The 26,425-nt window shown below is 47.7% G+C and overlaps 1 protein-coding gene across 7 annotated transcripts in view; it reads right to left on the reverse strand.

Annotated features, from left to right (window-relative positions):
- Positions 1-26,425, reverse strand: part of tbck (TBC1 domain containing kinase) — a 223,106-nt gene that overhangs the window by 81,435 nt on the left and 115,246 nt on the right. For all 7 annotated transcript variants that reach the window (XM_086006990.1, XM_086006962.1, XM_086006942.1 and 4 more), the window contains 3 exons: positions 17,613-17,649; positions 16,005-16,166; positions 5,068-5,243 (listed from right to left, as the gene is read on the reverse strand). In XM_086006990.1, coding sequence (XP_085863116.1) covers positions 5,068-5,243; positions 16,005-16,166; positions 17,613-17,649 — 375 coding nt within the window. The remainder of the gene's footprint in view (positions 1-5,067; positions 5,244-16,004; positions 16,167-17,612; positions 17,650-26,425) is intronic.

Genomic DNA, 26,425 nt, shown 5'->3' on the forward strand with positions numbered 1-26,425 from the left:
GTCTTTTTCCGAGTGGCAGGTAGACTAGTGGGGTACCGCAGGGATCGGTCCTTGGACCCCAGCTATTCATAATATATATTAATGATCTAGACGAGGGAACTAGATGCAATATCTCCAAGTTTGCAGACGACACAAAGCTGGGTGGGCGTGTGTGCTGGGAGGAGGATGCCGAGAAACTCCAGGATGATTTGGACAGGTTGGGTGATTGGGCAGATGCATGGCAGATGCAGTATAATGTGGATAAGTGTGAGGTTATCCACTTTGGTGGCAAAAACAGGAAGGCAGATTATTATCTGAATGGCAATAGATTGGGAGAAGGGGAAGTGCAACGAGACCTGGGTGTCCTTGTGACCAGTCGCTGAAGGTAAGCATGCAGGTGCAGCAGGCGGTTAAGGCGGCAAATGGTATGTTGGCCTTCGTAGCGAGAGGGTTTGAGTATAGGAACAAGGATGTCTTGCTGCAGTTGTACAGGGCCTTGGTGAGACCATACCTTGAATATTGTATGCAGTTTTGGTCGCCTTATCTGAGGAAGGATGTTCTTGCCATGGAGGGAGTGCAGCGAAGATTCACCAGACTGATACCTGGGATAGCAGGAATGACGTAGGAGGAGAGATTGGGTCGATTAGGCTTATACTCGCTGGCGTTTAGAAGAATGAGAGGGGATCTCATTGAAACTTATAAAATTCTAACAGGACTAGACAGACTAGATGCAGGAAGGATGTTCCCGATGGTCAGGGAGTCCAGAACCAGGGGTCACAGTCTAAGGATAAGGGGTAAGCCATTTAGGACAAAGAGGAGGAGGAATTTCTTCACCCAGAGTGGTGAACCTGTGGAATTCTCTACCACAGAAGGCAGTGGAGGCCAATTCATTAAATATATTCAAGAAGGAGTTGGATATATTTCTTAAGGCTAAAGGGATCAAGGGATATGGGGAGAAGGCAGGGACAGGGTACTGAATTTGGATGATCAGCCATGATCTCATTGAATGGCGGAGCAGGCTCGAGGGGCTGAATGGCCTACTCCTGCTCCTATGTATGTTTCTATGTTACCCTTACATCCCTTAACGATCCCTCTCTCTCTGTGTACACAATCACTTCACTATTCGACTATGCTGCGCTCACACTCGCTATCACGGTTATGAAATGCCAACAACTAACAACGCACTGGGAGTGCCCTTGGTATTGGCACCTCACTCCATCTTTGTCTCCTTCTAAGCATCTATGCTATGGATTCTCTACACTCACTCCATCATTCTCACTCAAACTTCACTTGTGTCCCTCATTGCAGGGAAAAAGAGCCCACAATAAAAGAGGGAGAGGGGGCTAGGACAAGAGGAGGGCCACCTTCCATTTCCAAAATGACCAATGCCGAGGAGGCGGCACTCAAAATCATTGGAGGTGATGAGGATCTGGAAGTGGGGGACGGTCAGGCGGGCGCAGCAGAGCAAGCTGGTGACAGAATAGATTTGCATCTCTCTCATTTACATTGCATGAGTGACTGATCTGGCATCTGATGTTCAAACAGATTGACTTATGATCATCTGCACAATTCCTCCAAAACAAGTGCAGGAGTCTCTGGCAGGTTTTGTCTCCAGGGGTACTGCGAGTGTGGAAATGATGGAGGAGTCCATGTCTAACATGAGCAGTGCCTCTGTGGAGGCAATGGCGCATGAACGCACCACCACAGAAGGGATGGCAACCTCTGTCAAAACGATGGCTACCTCCATCGAAAAGATGGCTACGGTAGAGGAAAGGATGGCACGGTAGGAGGAAAGGGTGGCTAGTCATGGAAGAAATAAGTTGCCAGAGTCAGGAAAACATGGTGAATGTTCAGAATAGATTCACATCTCTGGAGGAGCGATGGGTAGCTATTGAGCAGAGAAACCAGCGCTTCATGGAAGTTCTCTGGAGTAGGACTGCCAGTGCAGGTATGGGTCCTCATGGCCCCCCTGATGTGCAGCAAGGTGCTGGCCAGCCACTTCCTATCACTGAAGTGGGGCTGACCCATGAGAGGGTTGTTGGTGGTAGGCAACAAGGAAATGTGGGCTCCTCTCCAAGCGCTCAGACTCCCATGCTACTGCGTAGCCCTTGGTCAGAGCCCCACCAGAGTCCTCACCCAACTGAGATGGGCGTCTCAGCCCCTGCACAGACACAGGAGGAGGCTCGCAAACCCAGAGGACGCCTGCCAAAGGTATCGAAGTAGGAGCAGCATGAAAGTGAGCAAGGTGCCTCCACATCTGCTGAAACCACAGAGGAAGCACCACGTAGAAGCACGCGTAAGAGGAAGATAAAGCACAATTAGTCACCAGGGTAGTCACTTGGGTGTTCTGTTCTGTTGTCTTTTGTTGTGTTTAATTTTTGGCAGTCATCCTTTTGTGCATGTATAAAACAAAAGTCATGGCAAACAGTTGAAGGTCTGACCTCTGTGTTCTGGGAAATGGAAGTTGCACATTGAGGGCTCAGGGCAACTTGCATTTGTAATGATGGTGATGAGAGTGATAGGAAGCCACAGGTTCTTGTACATTGTGTATGGTGTGATAAGAAGGTGCCAGCCACATGTGTTTGATTCGTCTACCTAAGCGAATCTGGCAACGATTAGTGCATCCCTTGCATCAGGGGCAGCAATGTGCTCGTGTGCTGCTGGAGCCGCTTCATCCACCTCCGCAAGGTCTTCCTCCTCCTCCTCCTCATCTGAGGAGGCTATGCCCTGAGCCACATGTTCCTCAGGCAGCTGCAAGCCACGATGCTGTGCAGTGCACAGCAGACCACGATGATTCTGGAGACCCTGGCTGCTGAGTACTGTAGGGCTCCACCTAATCTGTCAAGGCATCTGAATCACATTTTGAGCAAGGTGATGGTTTGCTCGATGATGGATCTGGTTGTAATGTGGCTGGCATTGTAGTGCTCCTTAGCTTCGTTCGATGGCCTCCTCAATGGCATCATCAGCCATGTCTTCAGGAGATAGCCCTTGTCTCCAAGTAGCCATTCGGAAAGTTGTCTTGGCCGATTGAAGAGCGGAGGCACACTAGGCTGCCGCAGGATGAACGAGTCATGGCAACTGCCAGGGTACTTTGCGCAAACATGCATAATGTCCTTCCTGTGGTTACACACCAGCTGGACGTTAAGGGAGTGGAAGTCCTTGCGGTTGACAAAAACAGCTGGGTTGTGATGGGGTGCCCTAAGGGCCACATGTGTGCAGTCTACGACGCCCTGCACCCTTGCCGCACGTGCGGTTACGCTTACTTCATCCGTGGAGAAGTGTATGTAATTGTGGGCCTTTGCAAAGAGGGCATCGGTAACCTGTGTGATGCAAGTGTGTGCGGCCGAATGGGAGATGCCGCTGATGTCTGCTGATGAGCCCTGGAAGGACCCTGAAGCAAAAAAATTGAGTGCGGTGGTGACTTTGACAGCCACTGGTAAGGGGTGTCCACCCGCTCCTCTGGGCTCCAGGTGTTGATGTAGCATTGCGCAGATGTCAGCGACTGCCTTTCGCGAAAGTCTCTGCCTCCTTTGGCACTGCTGCTCAGTCATGTTGAGGAAGCTCATCCTCGGCCTGTAAATCCTGTGTTGGGGGTGTCTCCTGCAGCGACGTGCAGCCATGCGCTGATGCCCTCTGTCCCATCAGGTGGCTGAGCAGGAGGTTGGCGCTCCTGTTGTTGCTGCTGCTGGTGTGCCTGGTTCTGCTGCTGCCGCAGCTGCTCTTCCTCCGATGCGGAGGACCAGCATGACAGGGTATAAATGGTTCCCATGTTGCTGGTAGATATCTCAGTTGAGGAAGCACTGTGTCAATGTGGGGAGAGGGTTTTCCCAGGTGGTCACACTGGAGAGGGATCTCAGCTTCACCACTTACAAGATCAGTAGACCTGCAAAAAGATTTCCAAGACCTGAAAAAACGAAGTTCTGTCCTCGGTCATTGAACCTTGTTGAGAGCTCCGTTTTTATGCTGGAGCCGCAGCTGTCAAGAAGTCAGCCACTTGATGAACCCGCCACAATCAGCTGGCGTGGTTTGGGAACGGCGTGCAACACGCAGAAATAGTGGAAAAATCGATTAACGCTTCTAAAATAGACTTATCCAGGCAGCTGTTAACTGCCTTAAGGGCCTCTCCCGCCGCTTGGTGGCGGGACCGATCAGGAGTCTGGGAGCCCGCATTTGGGAAAGTTGCGCGGGGGCGAGTGGACGGTGGGATCGGACCCCGCCGTCAACATTTGCGATTTTACCCTCTGACCTGCCTCCAAACCCGCCCTCTGAGCGCCGGCAAAATCGCGGCCAATGTCTCCAGGGAAACCTTTATCTAGTTGAACCAATGAATGTAGCACAGCAAATTACAGAAACAATTGAGTTATAGAGTTAAAACAGAGTCCGTGCTATCAGTCAGTTAATTCTACAATGAATGATTTTGTTCATTTAAGTAGAGCGCTGGAGGGGGGGGGGGGGGGGGGTGGGGGGAGCAAGAGAAAGAGAGAGAGAAAAAGAAAGTGAGCATGCATGCAGGATATTTACAGACTAAGAAGGGTCGGTTTATAGACCACATAATATAGGTTTGCATTCGACACCGATAGGAAAGTTCCAATCTGTGAATTATATTAAGACCTTCTACTTTAAGTCTGGCCGTTTAAAAGGCTTTCACCAAGTGTACATTCTGAGTAGTGATAAACATGTTCATTGTACATATATTGCTGGAAAACATTGCAGCTTGTCCACTGCTCTGAATCAAAGCAGTAATCATGTATTCAAGCTGCACACAGCTCTGATTTAAAAAAAGCTACTTTATGCTAAATAATTTTAAATGTTTAGCAGCTTGCACAATTTACTTAGAGTACCCACGGTACTTGTCACAGTCTTCAATAAAAGTGAACCAAAAATAACATTTATATACTAAAAAATATGCAGTGTGCATAAATTGGCATAAGCAAGATACATGTTTGCCACTTTATTGAAACAGGGAAGACGTGCCCTCTATTGCAGAAATTAACCGAGACTGGAATTTAACCCCAGGTCTTTAAGTTGACACCTAACCACTGCACCCACAGGACCACCCATCGGAAATGTTGTTCCAGGACTACTCACTAGATCAGTCTTGGGCATGTCCTGATAGTCTGCAGAATAGTAGGACGATGGTCGGGGCACTCCATTGCCATCAGATGCAGGCTTGGCTGGTTGAGCGTGCTGTCTGTAGGTAGCACTTTTAGGCGTCCAACAGAAAAGATTGATAGACTCTCGCACACAACGCTCAATGTCAATTTCTGAAAGACAAACAGAGACTTCAATCGATAACGATGAACACACAAGCCAAACCATTCAACCATGCCAGTTAGGTCAACTGAACCCAGCTGTCTATTTGTCTAAACCCTTCTCTGTCGATATAGAGAACACAAAACAGTGATATAGTCGCTGAGCTCTTCCAAGTTCACTGCACACACACAGGTCTCAGCCTTTCTTGTGCCCATCATCTTTCCTTTCACCTTCCCAATCTTTGTATTTGTTTAAACAAGTAGTAGAATATGTTGAAAGCAAATAACATTCCTAAACATGTTGAATGTCGTACAGCAAACTGAAATGTCACGCCACTTGAAATGAGCATATAGAAAGATCAGCGAGAAAGAGAACTACGAATTCCAGCGTGCACTGTAATCTAATGGTAGACACAGAAGTACTACTACTCCCAGCATCCCTTGTGCTATTTCATTCGTGAGAAGATAGTAGGAAATGGACTGTATCGTCTGGTAAAAAGTCCCCACAAAATTCTTGGCTCAGTGGGTAGCACTCTCGTCAATTTGAGACAGAAGGTGGTGGGTTCAAGCCCCAACGCAGAGGCTCGAGCACATAATCTAGGCTGTCACTCCTGTGTAGTACTGAGGGAGCGTTGCACTGTCGGAGGTGTTGTCTTTCGGATGAGACGTTAAACCGAGGCCCCGTCTGTCCTCTCAGGCGGACATAAAAGATCCCACGCCATTATTCGAAGAAGAGCAGGGGAGTTGCCCTGGTCAACGTTTATCCCTCAACCAACATCTAAAACAGATGATCTGATCATTTATCACATTGCTGTTTGTGGGACCTTGCTGTGTGCAAATTGGCTGCTGCGTTTCCTACATTACAACAATGGCTACACTTCAAAAGACATTCATTGGCTGTAAAGTGTTTTGGGATGTCGTGAAAGGAGTATATAAATGCAAGTTCTTTTATTAAAAATAACAGTTCCGCATCTTTACCGCCAGCATCCACTGGGACTCGTTAACTATTTAAACTAACAGATTGAGGAGCTCACAACAAGTCTGCAAGCGAAATGTACAAACTTTTCTCCTAATAGGATTAATATTATAAACTCACATAAAATATTGCCCCAGCAATTTGGAACGTACTTTTAAAATCAATTAACTTTTAACCTGTCATGAGCTGGCTGAAGAGTGGGGTGCTACAATTGGCCTCGGCGTTCAGGTGCGGAGGAAGGATATATTTTAAAAATTGTCATTTGCTCTTCAATGACTCCTGTTGGCAGTAGACGTGTGTGGTGGTCAGGCTTGGCTGCGATAGCCTCACAGTGGTCTAGCTAGCAAGATGACAGCTTAGGTTTGCAGAGGAAGAGTGACCACAGAAGAAGTGAGAATCCCGAGGCTCATTACTGCCTGCTGAACTGTTACTTGTCCGAGATGCCATCTTTCCCTACATTACAACATTGACGACACTTCAAAAGTACTTCATTGGCTGTAAAGCGCTATGGGACGTCCTAAGGTCCCAGTTGACCAACACCTCGACTTTGTCGCTGTATCTGTTTCAATCAATCATTCACTCCATTACTGCACTCCACCTCCCTGTAAAAAGCTTCTCCTGTTCTGTCCTAAATCTCTTGCATTTAATCTTATTGTTTCCTACACACAACAGTGATGACACTGCAAAAGTACGTCCTGAGATTGTGAAAGGCACTATACAAGTACAAGTCTTTCTTATATCTATGTCTCCTTGTTCTAGAACCCTCAATCACTGGAAACAGTCTGCTCTGTCTCATGTCTTCTTGATTTTAAACACCTCTATCAAATCAGCCCTAAATCTACTTTGTTCAAACACAAAAATAGCCTAGGGAAGGCATTCCTGGGAGGAGGGGAGCCGAGCATGGCGGCCAGAGGCCGGGCGCGGGAGAAGCAGGCCCGGGCCGTCGGACCGCGGAGCCGGCGATGGTGAGGTGGAGGCCGCGGCGACCGGAGGATGTGTTCGGCGAGTCGGGCGGAGGCAGCGCAGCGCATCGGGACGCAGCAGCTGCCACCACGACTCGCAGTCCGACTGGGAGGAGGGGAGCCGGGAATGGTGGCCAGAGGGTGAGCGGGAGAAGCAGGCCACCACACGTGGAGCCGAGCCAGCAACAGTGAGGAGGAGGCCGCGGGGACGAAGCGGCTGAGGGACATCGTGCTCCCACTGCCACTGGATGCCATTGAATTGACTTTCTGAACACAGCGCTGTAAAAATAGCTGACGTGTCCCTACGGGGAGTAAGCATTCCATTGTACTAGTCCATATGGCAAATAAAATTGAATTGAATTGAATTGAGAATTAAGGGGCTGACTTCCCAGGTAGTAATCTCATGACGATTCACAGGACAGTTACAAACTGGTTAGACTTTAACTTGTGGCCTGCGACTTGACTGCAGTCCCTCGGTAAGGCCACTCCGTAACTGCTCTTTATCCAGTTCCTTATTTATAACTTCTGTACGTGCAAACCCTACATCCTTAATATATTTCAAATATGGAAGAGTACCTTCCCATTGAGCTGCTGAAAATCACAATTGCACAGAAATGTGAGCAACTCTTTCCCCTTAACCGTTCTTCTGATCCAACCATCAAACTAATTACTGACTTGCCCTTGTATACCTGAAGTCTGGGGTTATCAAGTGCAAAAACCTGTCATATCTAGAGTTAAATTTTAATTTACAAAATCAACATAAACGAATTAGCGAAGACGTACAGCTCGGACAATGGATACTCACTCACTCAAACAAACTTTTGTTGAATTTTTAAATATGCACGAAATGACTTAAAAAAAACAAACCTGAAGTTAAATAAATATTTCGTTGTGAAAAAATACCTGTGGTTTTCAAATTGCTTAGAGCAGTGGAGCCAGAATAAGGATGAATAGTGAAATGAAAGCAGCCACATCATGTAGCCACAAGTGAAAAACATGAATTATTGTACAAAGGAATTTCTGCTCTGGGTAAAATAGCATAGTCATATTCTGGGACCATGCCTCAGGGAGCAGGCACGCACAACAAATTGCTTGGGCCTTTGCACCAAGCAACAGACCTTGGCTGGAAGCCACACCAGAAGGGGACTGCAGGTGCTATTACGTCGCTCTCCCCCGTACTTCAGCCAACGCCGTCAAGAGGGAAACTAAATTGATAAGGTGAATTATATTACAGTACTTTGATTTACGTGTAAAAAGCATGATTAAGTCGCAAGGAGGTCTGTATATAATCAGAATAATAGATTTGGCGAAAAAGGGCACATCCAGAGTGTCACTGAAGTGGTACAAAGATAGACTTGCTTCAGACACTAGCAATGCTGGGTCATTCGTAGGCTGAGGAGATAAACCAGAACAACACGATGTTGTTTGCAAAACTATTCTTGCAACGAGTCTTCCTCTGCTCCCTTTTCCCCTTCACCCACTACCGCGCACACACACGCGCTTCATTCTCCAAGCTCACTTTAAGAAGGGGAATCTGGAAATGTTACTGTGCCGATTATCTTGAAAGAAAGAATGAATGAACTGAAAACAAACTCACCTTTGATAGCACATAATTCTAAATGTATGCAGGCAATTTTCTTTTATCCCATAAGCTAAACAAATCAATATTGCCAGGTTATTATTCAGAAACTCATTGCTTTAATTTTTTTTCTGGATTTTCTGCTCCTATCTTCTGAAGGTGCTGACTCATCCTGGGATAGGGTTCGATGGGCACCAGCCGCTCTCTGGTACTTTGTCCAAGTAACCATCCTGCGTGTGTCACCTTGGAAAGCTATTCACATCCAAAGTCAATCCTGCACTTCCACCCACACAGGTACTTTCCAGTAAGAATCACTGCATAGCCATTACAAACAGGAACCCGGCCAGATTTATGTTTCTCCCCCTAGCCCAGCCCAGGGGCACTGGAAGCAATTGTAGTGCTCCCAGTTGTCAACTACTTCAACACAGAGCCTGGGATCTTCCACGTCTGTATGGCTCCGCTCCACACTGGGTGGTGCACTTACCAGGGGCAGCACTGATTCCTATCAGCGTTTCTGAAATGAAAGATAAAAGTTGCGCAATCACATGGGAGCTTTAACTACAAACTACCACGTCCTTGCCTGGGGGCTGCGGTTGTACTTAGGAGTTAACAGAAAAGTGCAGAAAGACTACCATAAAAATGTGCGTTTCTAAAGGATGAATGAGAGAAGACATCGCTTCCTCTGCTTGATCCCTTATCTTTCAGGCGGTTCTTTACTTGCCCTCAAGAGTAACCAGAACATCCACCTAAGCAGCTGCGCCCAACTATAGCCTGAAGCAGGGATAAAAAGCTCTGCGTTGATGCTATTGTATCAGCGCTGCAGGTCACCTACCTTCATTACACTGAAGGACATGATGCAGCTGCAGTTCTCAATGGTAAACAAGCTTTCACATTTGAGATTACATCCACAATTTAAACAATACACTGAATATTGCACACAGAGTGCTATATTTCTTTACGTTGCATATGATACAAACTTCATAGAGCCATAAAAGCAAGCTTGGCTTCTGGATTGGTGGCGATGGATTGGTGGTGAAGCAGTTTCAGTCAGACTGAATACATTTCTAGCTTCTCTGGTTTCTTTCATGAGAAATAAGCTGATATTGTCTGGCATAATAAGTGAGCATGACGGAACCATGATGTAAACCGAGTTCATGTAAGTCCCACAACTTTCAGATCACCCTCCCCCTTTGCTGGTGGTACTATTCTCAGCTTTCAGCTTGGACTGGTAGTATTCTTCCCTCGGAGTCAAGATGGTTATGGGTGCAAGCCCCACTCCAAGACTTGGGCACATAGTCTAGGCTGACACCTCAGTGCAGCACTGAAGGAGCTCTGCATTGTCAGAGATGCTGTCTTTCAGGTGAGACATTAAACCGAGGCCCTGTCGGTCTGTTTAGGTAAAGGATCCCATGGCTCTATTCAAATAAAAGCAGGGGAGTTTCTCCAGTGTCCTGGCCAACATTTATCCCTCAGCCAGCATCACCAAAAAAGACTTACTGGTCATTTAATTCATTTATTTGACTCAAGAGTTGAGCTTCTGACCCCATATCTTCTCCATCACAAAGACCACCTTCTTCCATTTCTAGAAAATTGCCCACCTCCGACACTGCCTCAGCCCATCTGTTGCTGAAGCCATCTTCCATGCATTTGTCACCCTCATATTCAACTACTCCAACATTCACCTTGCCAGTCTCCCATCCGCTACCCTCCGTAAACTTCAGATCATCCATAAGTCTGCTGCCGATCTCCTATCCCGCAACAGGTCCCACTCACTAAACTCCCCGGTCCTCACTGATCTACATTGCCTCCCGGTTGCCCAACGCCGCAAATTTAAAATTCTCAACCTCCATGGCTGTAACCCCCTCCAGCCCTACAACACCCGCCTGCCCAACTTCACACTCCCCTGATCTCTCCTTTTGCCTTGAATATCTCTTAACTTTTCCTGCCTTCTATCCTATCACAGACCTTCCCTTTTGTTCTTTCATCCCCTCCCCCCTTTCCCAGCCCCTGCACTTGCTTAAAAATCTGTTCCATTTCCTGTTTTTTTCCAGTTCTGACGAAAGGTCATCGACCTGAAACGTTAACTCTGTTTCTCTCTTCACAGATCCTGCCTGACCTGCTGAGTATCTCCAGCATTTTCTGTTCTTTCAATCATGTTTTCTGTTGGTCACAATTAGGACATGAATCCGATTGGTGACAACGATGACAGGCACGAAACAGATTAACATGATTTCTCTGGTCTTTGCAGGTCAATATATTGGTGAGTTGTAACAGCGCATCACCCCTCCTTTCAACATCTTGGACATGATGGATAACATAGTCGCCGTGTTGTTCATTGCCTGTGGGGACTGATCGCAATCTGCTTGTCAAATACTTATTGCACAACATACTTTTCCTCTTGCTAAGCCAAGCCACAACCATCTCTAAAACCATTCCTGTAATGTCTGAGGTGGATTAAAGTGCGTGGTACAGATCACTCACTTATGGGATGTTTCAGTGACGGGGACAAGAAACCTATCATTTTTGACAATTATGACATTAACCACAAATGCCGTATGTGCAGTGTTACCACCTGCCTTTATATTTTCAAATGATATGTCATTTTGATGGTTGAAATGGGATTCAGTGATGTATATCTATATATATATATAAAAAAAACAGTATGGCCTAGAAATTGGGTTGGGGCGCCAAAGTGGCGCAAAAGTCGCCTGAGCGCAGGATTTAGCGCAGCGATCGGAGTAATTCCGATCACCAGAAATTCAGTTTCAGTGCCGCTCGAGGGACACAGGGCGAGGCTCGAGGCGCTCCACGTCCCTCTTAGGGCGCTGAAACTGATTATCGCAGCGCAACGTGCCGCAGCGCCACGGCACGCTGCGGTACTGCAGGCCTTCCTCCCCATTAAGGGGGAGGTGCCTGCAACAGCGCGATCCCCGATTGCGAGTGCCGGCAAATGAGCCCGGCACCAAGGAGAAGTGCCGGGCTCTCGAGTAACAGCCGGCAATGCTGCGGGGGGGGGGGGGGGGGGGGGGCGGTTAGGAGGCCGGGGACGGAGGTGCTGGCAGGCGGCCGCCCCGCACCTCCACCTTAACTTGCGCCGCTGCTGGCAGAGTAAGGCCCCGTGAACCGGGCGCAGGTAGCGAGCGGCGCAACTGCGGCGTTCGCTACCAAATATCGCGAACGGGGCACTGCGCACACCGATGACGTCATCGGTGGCGGCGCAGTGCAAAAGCCTAACGCCACCATTAGCGCCCCTACTGAATATCGCGGGAGACGCAGCCAGTGGCGCTACAGCCACTGACTGCCTCTTTAGGCGCTAACAGGTGGCGCTACTCACCCAATTTCTCCCCCTATGTCTCTGTCGGTCTGTCTGTCTGTCCGTCCGTCTGGCTATACAATCAAAAGTTATAGAGCGTACCTACATATGTGTTATATCAAAAGAAAGCTCATCATTAGGGGGCTCTTGTAGGCGTATTTACTTTTTGGTCGGACAAAAATTGTTCGCACATTATACAAAAAACCTTCAAAATTCCACTTATTATCCACTCATTAGCATTGACTGACGTCAAGGTCGACCAATCCTGTGCCATCATGATTGACCAATCCTACAGTTCAGTCACCTGATGGCTGACCAATCGGTGTGTGTGGGGGCGGGACTAATCGTTTTCATCTCAGGGATCTGTCAGCCATTATACAGCAGCCAGGGCAGCTCAAAACTTTGGTAATCCAGGTCAGTTTCTTTATAAAAAAAAAGATTTACCAAAAATGTTTTATAAGTACTTTAACTTTCATTTTTGAAGGTTTTAAAAGCTAGAAATGTTTAGGTTATAAAACAGTGCAAAACGGGCCTAGGCTTCTCCAACTGCCGACAGCCCAAATCCAGTCCCAGGCTCCCGGCCCACACATCCACCAGCCCAAAAAATTGCCCTGCAACGCGGGGCTCCCCTGCTAGTTCTTTATATGTAAGTCAGGACTTGATTTGGCTGCCTAGTTCTGCCATCATGATTCCAGAGGGAACTCTGGCTCCAGTCTTGGTTACCCACACCCCTACGAACATGCCAGTCACATGTCCAGGAAATGTGGCAAGTGATTGAGTGCAGGTTTGCAGCCACACATTCTGAGCACTGTAACTGTGCAGAACATGGTTCTCATATGGAGTCAACCACACAAAGTTCACCATTTTTTAAATGTATTTTGTAAGGAGCATTCTCATTTTTTTTAAAAAATGGGACAAACTTGAAGGACCAGCTGTTTTTTTCCCCCTGTAAGTCCATAAACCACACATTGTCATTTAAAGTGTAACTCCATATGATGTGTATCTCATACAACTTCCGGTGTGTAACCTGGTGGTACAAAAGTATATAGTCACCTCTGAAGCACACTACAAGAAACTTTGTGTTATCCGGAGGCTAAATGTCCGGCAAGCTCGAGCCACCGGCAAAAATCAGGAGCCGTTTCGTTAGGTTTTTTTTCTTTTCGTTGCTTTTTTCTCAACAGTCAAGCTCTGCAAGGTCTCGCTGAAGCTGTTGCTAAGCTACAGAGACGCTTGCAAGGTACGGCCGACTGTTTAGAAGCTGTTGCTAAGCGACAGGGTTTGTTGCCAGATACGGAGCTCAAAATCTCCGTATGTTTCAACATTAGCGCTGGTTTGTCCGGCAGTTTTGATGGGACGGCAACAGCTCGGTCCCGTCGGTGCCGGATAGCACAAAGTTTCCTGTACTTCCAGTTACCACGCACTTCAAATTGTAAGCTTAGGTTCATAGGGCATCAAGGGAGCATTTGACCGAGTGTGGCTTCAAGGAGCTCTAGTAAAGCTGAAGTCAATGGGAATCGGGGGGGGGGGGGGGGGGGAAACTCTCCACTGGCTGGAGTCATACCTAGCACAAAGGAAGATGGTTGTGGTGGTTGGAGGTCAATCATCACAGCCCCAGGACATCGCTGCAGGAGTTCCTCGGGGCAGTGTCCCAGGCCCAACCATCTTCAGCTGCTTCATCAATGTCCTTCCCTCCATTATAAGGTCAGAAGTGGGGATGTTCGCTAATGATTGCACAGTGTTCAGTGCCATTCGCAACTCCTCAGATAATGAAGCAGTCCATGCCCGCATGCAACAAGACCTGGACGACGTTCAGGCTTGGGCTGATAAGTGGCAGCTAACATTCGTGCCACACAAGTGCCAGGCAATGACTATCTTCAACAAGTGAGCGTCTAGCCACCTCCCCTTGACATTCAGCGGCATTACCATCGCCGAATCCCCCAATATCCTGGGGGGGGGGTGGTGGTCACCATTGACCAGAAACTTAACTGGACCAGCCACATAAATACTATGGCTAGAAGAGCAGGTCAGAGGCTGGGTATTCTGCGGCGAGTGTCTCACCTCCTGACTCCCCAAAGCCTTTCCACCATCTACAAGGCACAAGTCAGGAGTGTGATGGAATACTCTCCACTTGTCTGAATAACTGCAGCTGCAACAACACCCAAGAAGCTCGACACCATCCAGGACAAAGCAGCCCGCTTGGTTGGTATCCCATCCACCACCTTAAACATTCACTCCCTCCACCACCGGCATACCGTGACTGCAGTGTGTACCATCTACAAGATGCACGCAGCAACTCGCCAAGACTTCTTCGGCAGCACCTCCCAAACCCGCGACCTCTTCCACCTAGAAAGACAAGGGCAGCACCTCCAAGTTCCCCTTCAAGCCACACACCGTCCTGCCTTGGAAGTAAATCGCTGTTCCTTCATCATCGCTGGGTCAAAATCCTGGAACTCCCTCCCTAACAGCACTGTGGGAGTACCTTCACCACATGGACTGCAGCGGTTCAAGAAGGCGGCTCACCACCACCTTCTCAATGGCAACTAGGGATGGGCAATAAATGCTGGCCTTGCTCCACTTCGGACGCCCACATCCCTTGAACGAATTTTTAAAAAGTGCGAGTTTGCCTGTGGAAACTTCAATTTGCCATGAAGAGGACTAGTGTTTGGAGAGGCCCCAAATCGTAGCAATCCTATTTTCTATCCCCGAAAGAAAGTTAAAAATTAGCTGTCAGCACAGAATAAACACTTACGGAGCCACATTGGCCCAGAAATTCGGGTCTCCACGGGTGAGTACGCAGGGGGTACTCACCCGTAGGCCCAATGGAAGTGCCGGTTTCCTGCATGCACTGCGCATGCGCGGGAAACCGGCACTTCCGTTCCCCTGAACGAAGGGGTTCAGAGTTCGAACGCGTGCGCGGGAGAGGCTGCACGTGCGCATCGAACTTCGTTTTTTTTTTGCAGGTTTTCCCGGGAGGGTAAGTCTCCAGAAGTTACACATTTAAAAAGCAGGCGTAAAGCCTGCTTTTTACAAGGTAAGTGGTGAATTAATTAAAATTAAAACATTTTTTCCACAGGTTTATTATTTTTAAATACTTTAAAGCAAGGTAAGTTTATTTTTAGCCCTTAGAAAATAAAATAATTTTTCCAAAAATTTAATTTGTTTAAAATAGTTATTTCATGTAATTTATAATTTATTTAAAAAATGTGATTTAAAAAAAAATTATTTCAAGATTTAGTGCTGTTTTGGGGTCGTAGTATTTATAAGTTTTGACAGGTCTTCCTGTAAAACTTATGAATGGAGCATTCCCTGCTCCGATTGGCTGCCCATGGCCCACGTGATCCCAGGGGACGCATCGAACTAACTGCGCCCCTGGGATACGCAGGTGGAGCAAGCCCCAGATCGGAATTCTACGGGGGCCCACAGCTCAACGGCCGGCGTGCTAGTTAAGTGCAGGTTAGGGGCTTGCACCCGCGGGAAGCCTCCGACCTGAATTTCTGGGCCATTATTCACACACAACTAATAAGGATAACTAGATTGGAAGAGGTGAATGTTTCTTCTTAGCATGAACGCTCTGTTCGGAGAAAGAAATTGTATCATGGACACGACTTGGTAGTACATAAAATGCAATAGTAGAATTAAAAATTGCTTCAGTAACCTTGCATTTTTCCTTCTATAACAATGCATATCTCTATTGAATTCACAGAGTCGTGAAAATGTATATATCCAGATCCGACTGCAGTCAGTAGTCTGGATGCCCAGACATTGTAAATCAACAAAATTGAAGCCACTGGTGCCACATTAAAACTGCATACTTGATGAAACCCAGTGTAACCAAGTTATTTGAGAGTGTACTTGTGCGTCTCCTCCGGTATTCTATCATGGGTTACCGTACACTGAAAAGCTTTGCCAAATCTCCTGGGGCCCATTCACAAGAGGTCCTTACCTGGCAAGTCTGAAAACAGCAGAATGCATTCATTGAATCCGTTGGCCAGTAGTCTGTCTCGCAACTGTTGCAGGATGGCCACCCCAATACAGAACGGGAATGAAGAGTTGCCTAGGAGTAATGTGTCCCATAGGTGAAAGATCTTGTGCAAAGGAAACACATCTGTAATAAGGGTGACAAAGATGGCCAGTTTCAGCAATGACAGTTAACTAAGGCGCACAAACATTTAGCGAGGAAACAGGATCAACTGAAGTTCTCGGCCTAGAAATTGGGTTGAGGCGCCAAAGTGGCGCCAAGTTCGCCTGGGCGCTGATTTTTGCGCAGCGTTCGGAGCATTAGCGAGCGTCAGAAATTCAGTTTCAGCGCCCCTAGAGGGAGACAGGGAGAGGCTCGAGGCGCTCCGCGTCCCTCTTAGGGCGCTGAAACTGAATATCGCTGCGGCACGGCACGCTGCGGTACTGCAGGCCTTCCTCCCATTGTTAAGGGGGAGGGGCCTGCAACAGCGCGATCCCCGATCGTGAGTGCCGGCAAAAGAGCCCGGCACCGAGGAGAAGTGCCGGGCTCTCGGGAAACAGCCAGCAATGCCGCGGGGGGGGGGGGGGGGGGATCAGGAGGCTGGGGACGGAGGTGTTGGCAGGCAGTTGCTGAAAAAGGCGGCCGCCCCACACCTCCACCTTAACTTGCGCCACTTCCGGCACAGCAAGGCCCCGTGAACCGGGCGCGGGTAGCGAACGGCGCTACAGCGGCGTTCGCTACCAAATATCGCGATCGGGGCACTGCGCACACCGATGATGTCATCGATGGCGGCGCAGCGCAACAGGCTAACGCCACCATTAGCGCCCCCGCTGAATATTGCGGGAGGCGCGGCCAGTGGTGCTACAGCCACTGACTGCCCTCTTTAGGTGCTAATAGGTGGTGCTACATACCCAATTTCTCCCCCCTCATTTATAAAAACTTTCTTTAAAAGGTTTATCCTAATAATAGAAAATTAGTACCTATACAATACTGTATCACCACCAACATTTTATCTGTTTGAAATTACTTTTTTTTAAACTTTTGTTGTTGGCTGGGCTTTACTTCCAATGCTTGTTTTGGAGTATTTTTTTTTTATCTGGGAGATAGACAGATTTGATAACTGGCTGTTTTGCACTTTGGCATCCTGCTGTAAATTTCAATCGAAATCTGATCATTTCATTGATTCACTACACAACCCGCTAAATCAGGCAGCGTCATCGAACCAAATCCATCACAAGAGAAAGCAGCATCAGTGCAAGTGCGAGAGGGTAATGGAAAATGAGCACCATGTCTTGTCAAAACCTGTGCTGAACACAGCAGTCCATTAAAATACTTTTATGCAATCATTTCGTACAAATTAACTGAACGTCGAGAGCAACAGCCCCCATGTTGTGACCCTCATCCTTTTAACTCAAATTACTTAAAGAAGCAAATCGCAGCCTGGTTTTGTTAATGAAGGGTGCATGCTCAAGACGTCGGTGAGCTGAGATTCCTGCCCTGGTATTCTTTTTATACATTTATGTTGACTTAACACATAAATTTTTCATGCATTTTTTTCCTGACGTTTGTCAAATAAATATTAGTGCTACTCACGTGTAAACATTGTGAGAAACCATGGAATGGCATAAAGCTGGAAAATACAAAACAAGGCACTATTAGACAAGGTCATATTGTTCGCTCCGCAGGCTGATTAATTAATTAACTGAGGTGGAGAGCTTGACTGCAAATACCGGTGAATGGCAATTTAAAAGTTGTCAATTTTCATAGTAATTTCAGGTCCTGCAACATGTCAGCTTGGCTCACTGGTAGCACTCTCACATTGGAGTTAGAAGGTTGTGGGTTCAAGTCCCACTCCAACACATAATCTAGGCTGTGGCTTCGATGCTGCACTGAGGAAGTGCTACATTGTTGGAGGTGCCATCTTTTAGATGAGCTGTTAAATCAAGGCCCTGCCTACTTGTTCAGGCAGACGTAAAAGGTCCCATGGCACTAGTGAAAGAGGAGCTGAAAGTTCTCCTGGTATCCTGGCCAACATTCCTCCCTCAACCAATACCACCTAGAACAGATCAATTGGTTGTTTATCTCATTTGTGTTTGTGGGATCTTGCTGTACACAAGTTGGTTGCTGTGTTTTCCCTACACTTCGATATAATTCATTGGCTGTGAAGTACTTTGGGACCTGCTGAGGATGTGAAAGGAGCTATATAAATGCAAGATCTTTCTTCTTTCTTTCTAGGTTATCTGCTAAGATGCCAGATTTTTAAAAAGCTGCTGGGCCCCACGTACTACCTGGTCTCAGTTCTATCATCAGCAGGAATGATCCTAACATTGTGCAATATAAACCGGACACAGAATTTCCCACAAATCTACAGCAAATTATTTCCTGACGAAGTTGCTGCAAGAAAATGTTAATTATTAATCCCTCCATATGGATGTCATTCACCTCATTGTCATGTGTGGGTGTTTGCTGGCACAGAATGGCGGCCACATGTACCTGCATAAAAAGTCACGGCACTTGAAAAGTAAATTGTTGTGTGGAATGCTTTGAGGTGTTTTGGTGACTCGATAGGATGATTCACCGAAGAAAGCCATTGTTCTTTTCCCTCCACATACAACTGAGGATTGGGACTTGGTCCTGGGCAAGTGCCAAATTCGATCTACAGCTAGCCGTTCAAGGACTGCAAAAGCAGCCCAGGAATGACTCCCTCCGATTTCTTTTCTCTCTCGTGTCCCTGGGCGAGAGTGCTTGGGCTCCTTTGGTTACATCCTCAGGAGAGTACAGCTACGATAGGGAACTCCTGTTCATTTATGCATAGTCTGAAAGATGCACAACTCACAATTACTGCGCGCACCAGTAAGCTTCTGCGTTTTTTCACACAAGTACAAATTCTCCCCGTTCAATACTCCTTCTTGAGGTTTTATGTCCATTTTAAATAATATCACTTACCAATTGACACTCATGTGAAAGTAATTCCTTTCTGTTTACAAAGCCAAATAAATCTGGCTTAGAAATTTGCTACCATCAGTATGTGGTAAATATGCAATGATAGTTGGATATTTCTCACCTATAATAATCCTTTGTCTCCCCTATTTCCCTGGAGTATGAAATACCAATCGCAGCCGTAGTAAAATAATATTAACAAGGTAGAATTGTGACATATGTAGTACAGTAATGCAGTGGTTAGGTTACTGGACTAGTAATCTAGAGAACGTGAGCTCAAATCCCACCGTGGGTATTTGAATATTTGAATTCACTTTAAAAAAAAAAAATCTGGAAATAAAAAGCTGGCATCAGTAAAAGTAACTGTGAAGCTGTCAGATTGTCATAAAAACCCAACTGGTTCACGACTGTCCTGTAGGGAAAGAAACCTGCCGTCCTTACCCAGTCTGCTATAACCCAGTTACCTATACGTGACTCCAGTCTCACACCAACGTGGTTGACTCTTCTGAAGTGGCCTAGGAAGTCCCTCAGTTGTGTCAAACCGCTATGGGAAATGAGGGCTGGGCAACAAATGCTGATTATGCCAGCAATACCTACCTCCTGAGATCATGTTCCACTGAGTAAATGGCATCAACTTTAAGTACCAATCTGCTCATTATATTTAGCATAACTTCTACAATCTCAAGAGTGTGACATGCATAATTACTGTTTGACTTCAATATCTTAGCGAAAAAATGGTGGACACCTAATTTTATTTTAAACGCTTACATTAAATGCCCAATTTTCACGTCAGAATCTGCAGGATTGCGGAGCAGCACAGATAGCAAGTAAGACAAAGTACAATACAGGTCCAACCCAGCACTCCGCAGAAAAAAATTGTCATCTGGCTTTTGCACTTAGGTTCAGTGTCTGGAATCCAGATGTTTTGTCGACCCACTGGGGGCGAGTGCGGTGGTGGTGGTGGGTGGGGGGGGGGGGGGGGGGTCACAGAGAAGCACATATCATTTTTGCCAAGCACACACATGACAATTGGAAAATGAATTATTTGCAGTCATCACCAAATCACATATTTTTATTCTAATGTCTTATTAGAAAATGTCAAGTTTCTAAAGGAAATTTCATTTTGACTAGTGACAGGTTTACAGGTTTAAGAAAGGCATGGGATCATGCTTGTAATTAAATGGCCTCAAAGCACAAAAGTACTGACGAGTTCATGTCACTTCATACTATCTTTAGGACAGTTGAGTTATCTGCGCTTTAGAGCCATTTAGAACATTCAGTATTTTTGATTACTGTCAGCTTCCTGTTTCAATTCATTTCAACTTGGCGGACTACAGCTGACTTCACAAGACTAAAAATGCATTGGTTTGGATTCAGATCTAAATCCTCAACATCCCCTGACGGCTAAAGGCAAAGAAAGAACAAGCAACAAAGTCATGGGTTGCGTTTTGGCTGCCATATCACAGAAATTACAGAAACCCCACAGTGCAGATAGAGGCCATTTCGGCCCATCGAGCCTGCACCGACACATATCCCACCCAATCCCCACACCAACACATATCCCCATTTAATCCCCCTAACACTAAGGGTCAATTTATCATAGCCAATCAACCTAACCCGCACATCTTTGGACTGTGGGAGGAAACCGGAGCACCCGGAGGAAACCCACGCAAACACGGGGAGAATGTGCAAACTCCACACAGACAGTCGCCTGAGGTCGGATTCGAACCCGGGTCCCTGGCGCTGTGAGGCAACAGTGCTAACCACTAGAACACACTTTTTCCGAGTGGCAGGCAGTGACTCGTGGGGTACCGCAGGGATTGGTCCTTGGACCCCAGCTATTCACAATATACATTAATGACCTAGATAAGGGAACTAGATGTAATATCTCCAAGTTTGCAGACGACACAAAGCTGGGTGGGCGTGTGTGCTGCGAGGAGGATACCGAGAAACTCCAGGATGATTTGGACAGGTTGGGTGATTGGGCAGAAGTGTGGCAGATGCAATATAACGTGGATAAATGCGAGGTTATCCACTTTGATGTCAAAAACAGAAAGGCAGACTATTATCTGAATGGCAATAGATTGGGAGAAGGGGAAGTGCAACGAGACCTGGGTGTCCTTGTGCACCAGTCGCTGAAGGTAAGCATGCAGGTGCAACAGGCGGTGAAGGCGGCAAATGGTATGTTGGCCTTCATAGCGAAAGGGTTTGAGTACAGGAGCAAGGATGTCCTGCTGCAGTTGTACAGGGCCTTGGTGAGACCACATCTTGAGTACTGTGTGCAGTTTTGGTCGCCTTACCTGAGGAAGGATGTTCTTGCCATGGAAGGAGTTCAGCGAATATTCACAAGGCTGATCCCTGGGATGGCAGGAATGACGTATGAGGAGAGTTTGGGTCGATTGGGCTTATACTCGCTGGAGTTTAGATGAATGAGAGGGGATCTCATCGAAACTTATAAAATTCTGACAGGTCTGGACAAACTAGATGCAGGTAGAATGTTCCCGATGGTCGGAGAGTCCAGAACCAGGGATCATAGTCTAAGGATAAGGGGTAAGCCACTTAGGACAGAGATGAGGAAGAATTTCTTCACCCAGAGAGTGGTGAACCTGTGGAATTCTCTTCCACAGAAGGCGGTTGAGGCCAAGTCTTTAAATATATTCAAGAAGGAGTTAGATATATTTCTTAGAGCTAAAGGTATCAAGGGATATGGGGAGAAGGCAGGTACAGGGTACTGAGTTTGGATGATCAGCCATGATCTCATCGAATGGCGGAGCAGGCTCGAGGGGCCGAATGGCCTACTCCTGCTCCTATCTTCTATGTTTCTATGTTTAAGAAAGCACTTAGAATCAAAGGCCTAGAAATGTGTCTCGGGCGGTGGTACAAAGCGGGCAATGTCGGATCGGCCGCCCGTTATACGCAGCGCCTGATCGTCAGTTCCATTGAGACAAGAAGCCGATGGCAGGACCGCAGGAAATTGGTCCGCCTGCCTCGTTTGTACATTACCAGCAAGTTGCAGGGGCCAGCTGCAGTCCCAAAGACAGCTCGCGCCGGTTCCCTGTGTACCATAGAATGGTTACAGCACAGGAGGAGGCCATTCGGCCTGTCGCGCCCGTGCCGGCTCTCTGCAAGAACATTTCAGCTAGTCCCACTCCTTTCCCCGTAGCCCTACACATTTTTTTCCTTCAGGTACTTATCCAATTCCCTTTTGAAAGATAAGATTGAATCTGCCTCCGCCACCCTTTCAGGCAGTGCATTCCAGATCCTAACCACACGCTGCGTAAAAAAGCTTTTCCTCATGTCACCTTTGGTTCTTCTGCCAATCACCTTAAATCTGCGTCCTCTGGTTCTCGACCCTTCCGCCAATGGGAACAGTTTCTCTCTATCTACTCTGTCCAGACCCCACATGATTTTGAACACCTCTATCAAATCTCCTCTCAACCTTCTCTGCTCCAAGGAGAACCACCCCAGCTTCTCCAGTCTATCCACGTAACTGAAGTCCCTCATCCCTGGAACCATTCTTGTAAATCTTTTCTGCACCCTCTCTAAGGCCTTCACATCCTTCCTAAAGTGCGGTGCCCAGAATTGGACACAATACTCCAGTTGAGGCCGAACCAGTGTTTTATAAAGGCACATCATTACTTCCTTGCTTTTGTACTCTATGGGGCCGATTTTCCTGGAGCCGTCAGGCAGGGTTTCAGGCGTGTGGGGGGCAGGGGAAGAGGGAAAAAAATTTAAAAAAAAAAATAATCGCAAAAATAATCGCCTCGTCCGACTTTCACCCCGGCGTTTCAATCCGACCCGAATCAGTCCCGCCCGCAGCAGGCGGGTCTGGTCGTCGGGAGCCTAATCACCAATAATTGGCATCTTTAATGCCATTTTAAGGGGCCCTTGCTGTTTTCAGCCTTTTCCCACGCCTGGTGGGAACTCCGCTGATGAAACCTGGCGTGAACAATATCGCCTTGCTTACTATCAGCTGCAGGTCAATCAGGAAAGAAGAGATTTAATCAGACAGCATTTGTAGGTTGCAGGACCTTGTTGTTTCAGGCTTGGGGCAACTTGTTCCAGGCTTGGGGCAACTTGTTCCAGGCTTAAGCACAGCTGTGGAAGGTTGGAGCCTCACACACTTCTCCAGTGTGAGCTCCTGGGAAGCACCTCTCGGCACCCTCACTCAGCGCTTCCTCAACGGAGGCATCTACAAGTATGGGAGGCATTTTTTCCCTTCCCTTCATGCCATTAGAGGATCTCCGGCAGCAGAGGCGTCAGCAGCAGAACTAGGAACAGCAGCATCAGCAGCAGGAGCGCCAGGCTGCTGCTCACTCACCTGAAGCTGCACAGGCCAGAAGGGGCCAGCGCTTGGAAGTGGCTTGAGAGCACCTTGCTGCGCATCAGGGGGCCATGGGGACCCGTATCTGCACTGGCAGTCCTACTCAGAAGGACTTCCATGAAGGTCTGGTTTCTCTGTTCAATAGATGCCCATCGCTCCTCAAGAGATGTCATTCTATTATGAACACTCACCATGTTTTCCATACCCTGGCGACTTATCTCCTCCATGGAGGGTGCCAACCTTTCCATGGTGATGCGTTCATGCGCCAATGACTACGCAAAGGCTCAGCTCATCTTCGCTATGGACTCCTCCATTCGCTCCACACTTGCAGCGACCCTGGAGACAAAACCTGTCAGAGACTCCTGCATCTGTGCATGGAGATCCATCACCTCTTCTCTTGCGGATGGACCCAGAGGCAGAGGGTCGACATGCAGCTGAACTGAGCTGGCAGAGTCCTGCGCCCTCCGACAAGGACTCACCACTGCTGTCCCTGTCTCCACAATCTGCTGAGGCTCACTTGTGAGCTGTGAAACACCAGGTGACAACACTACTCTATGTCCCGAAGGTCCCCCCGAGGTGCGAGTGTCTGCGCTGGTGCTGGGTGCGCTTACTTCTGCTGACGCTGCGCCCTCAGAGGTTGGAGCTTCCTCTGAGGAGTCTGGCTGCACAGCCTCTTCCTGCTCCACAGTGGGGACGGGGGCTTTGGATGGTACTGTGGGGGAGTAAAGGAAGGAGTTAGAGATGTAATGCCAAGGTTCTTCTGGTGACTCCCAGCGAGTTGGCATCTGCTGACACCTGCATCCATGCAGCCTTGATCTCAGTGGGAGGCCTCTTCCTCCCTGACCTAGGGAAGAGGACCTCCCTGTGGGCCCTAACCCCATCCAATGATGCCTGCAGTGAAGCCTCGTCGAATTTGGAGGCAGCTCGGGGTCTGGCACTGGCCACAGCTGCTGCAGGCTCCTCTGCCATCCTGTATGGATCGTTTGGAAGCCTTCAGAGGATGCAGTGCTTGCTGTGGACCTTGAAAGCACCATGAATGGCGACATCATACTGTGGGGCTTTCTGACTGGAAATAGTCAATTAGCAAGGGTTCCCACACGCTGGAAATGAATTGGCCAATTGAGGGAAAATTGCATCGATGTGGCAGACCCATTTAGATTCGTGTGGGAACCCCGACATTCATGGAACCCGACAATTCCCCGCACCTGCGGGAAAATCGACCCCATGCCTCTATTTATGAAGCCCAGGATCCCGTATGCTTCTTTATGATTCGAGTACAGGAACAAGGATGTCCTGCTGCAGTTGTACAGGGCCTTGGTGAGACCACACCTTGAGTATTGTGTGCAGTTTTGGTCACCTTATCTGAGGAAGGATGTTCTTGCCATGGAGGGAGTGCAGCAAAGATTCACCAGACTGATACCTGGGATGGCAGGAATGACGTATGAGGAGAGATTGGGTCGAATGGGCTTATGCTCGCTGGAATTTAGAAGAATGAGAGGGGATCTCATTGAAACTTATAAAATTCTAACAGGACTAGACAGACTAGATGCAGGAAGGATGTTCCCGATGGCGGGGGAGTCCAGAACCAGGGGTCACAGTCTAAAGATAAGGGGTAAGCCATTTAGGACAGAGATGAGGAAGAATTTCTTCACCCAGAGAGTGATGAACCTGTGGAATTCTCTACCACAGAAGGCAGTTGAGGCTAATTCATTAAATATATTCAAGAAGGAGTTGGATATATTTCTTAAGGCTAAAGGGATCAAGGGATATGGGGAGAAGGCAGGGACAGGGTACTGAGTTTGAATGATCAGCCATGATCTCATTGAATGGCGGAGCAGGCTCGAAGGGCCGAATGGCCTACTCCTGCTCCTATCTTCTATGTTTCTATACCCCCAGGTCGCTCTGTTCATGCACCCCTTTTAGAATTGTACCCTTTAGCTTCTATTGCCTCTCCTCCTTCTTACTACCAAAATGTATCACTTTGCACTTTTCTGCATTAAATTTCATCTGCTATGTGTCTGCCCATTTCACCAGCCTGTTTATGTCCTCTTGAAGTCTATCACTATCCTCCTCACAGTTCACTATACTTCCAAGTTTTGTCATCTGCAAATTTTGAAATTGTGCCCTGTACACCCAAGTCCAAGTCATTAATGTATATCAAGAAAAGCAGTGGCCCCAGTACCGACCTGGGGAATACCGCTGTGTACCTTCCTCCAGTCCGAAAAACAACAAAAAAAAAACAAGATCGTCCAGCTAGGAGTTAAGGAGAGTTGTGGGGGGTGCAATCGGGAGGGGGGGCAAGTGGCCCGCAAGTTTGACGAGGAGCCAGGAGGAGCAGTCCGGAGTCCTACTACTCCTGGCTCCACAATAAGCCAAGTAAAAAAAATATTAAAACTTGCCGGGACCGCTGGTTTGACTGCCGAACGCCTGAGAATATGGACTGCAGCATGCAACGCCAATGCTGCAGTCAATTGAAAACGAATTTTACACTGGCGGGGGGGGGGGGGGGGGCGTCCAAACAGGCTTAGCTCCCCTGGGATAACACCCGTTTCTTACGCCCTAGACGCCTTTGCAGGAGCCTTTACCAAAACGGGTGGGTTTTTTCCAGCATGGAATGAGCGTGCACACACCACCCCCCCATGTTGGCCCCTTAGGTGCTTGTAAAACAGGCTTGGTGTGATCCAATTTCTGGGCCTAAATTGTCAAAGGCTATACTGCCACCTAGCATCATCTTTTAGGATTGCATCATCCTTTTCACTGGGCCTTTAAATATGGCATTAACTTCAGGGTTTTTTTCCCCTGTCGTTACTCTTAAACTGATTTATTTGATCAATGGCAAAAATAATTAGAGAATGCTATCAGGGACTGGTAGGTGATGAAAAATAACTCACTGGCTGCATGGCAACCACGATTCACATAGCTTATTGTTCATAAGCATCAGCCTTGGCTCAGTGGGTAGCATTCTCGTCGGAGTCAGAAGTTTGTGGGTTCGAGTCCCACAACAGGGACGTGAGCACATATTCCAGGCTGACACTCCCAGTGCAGTGCTGAGGGAGTGCTGCACTGTCAGAGGTGTCGTCTTTCGGATGAGACGTTAAACCGAGGCCCCGCCTACTCTCTCAGGTGGACATAAAAGATCCCA

This window comes from Somniosus microcephalus, chromosome 2 (assembly GCF_052327205.1).
Source record: "Somniosus microcephalus isolate GS21.2 chromosome 2, FLI_Smic_1.0, whole genome shotgun sequence".
NCBI classification, from domain to species: domain Eukaryota; kingdom Metazoa; phylum Chordata; class Chondrichthyes; order Squaliformes; family Somniosidae; genus Somniosus; species Somniosus microcephalus.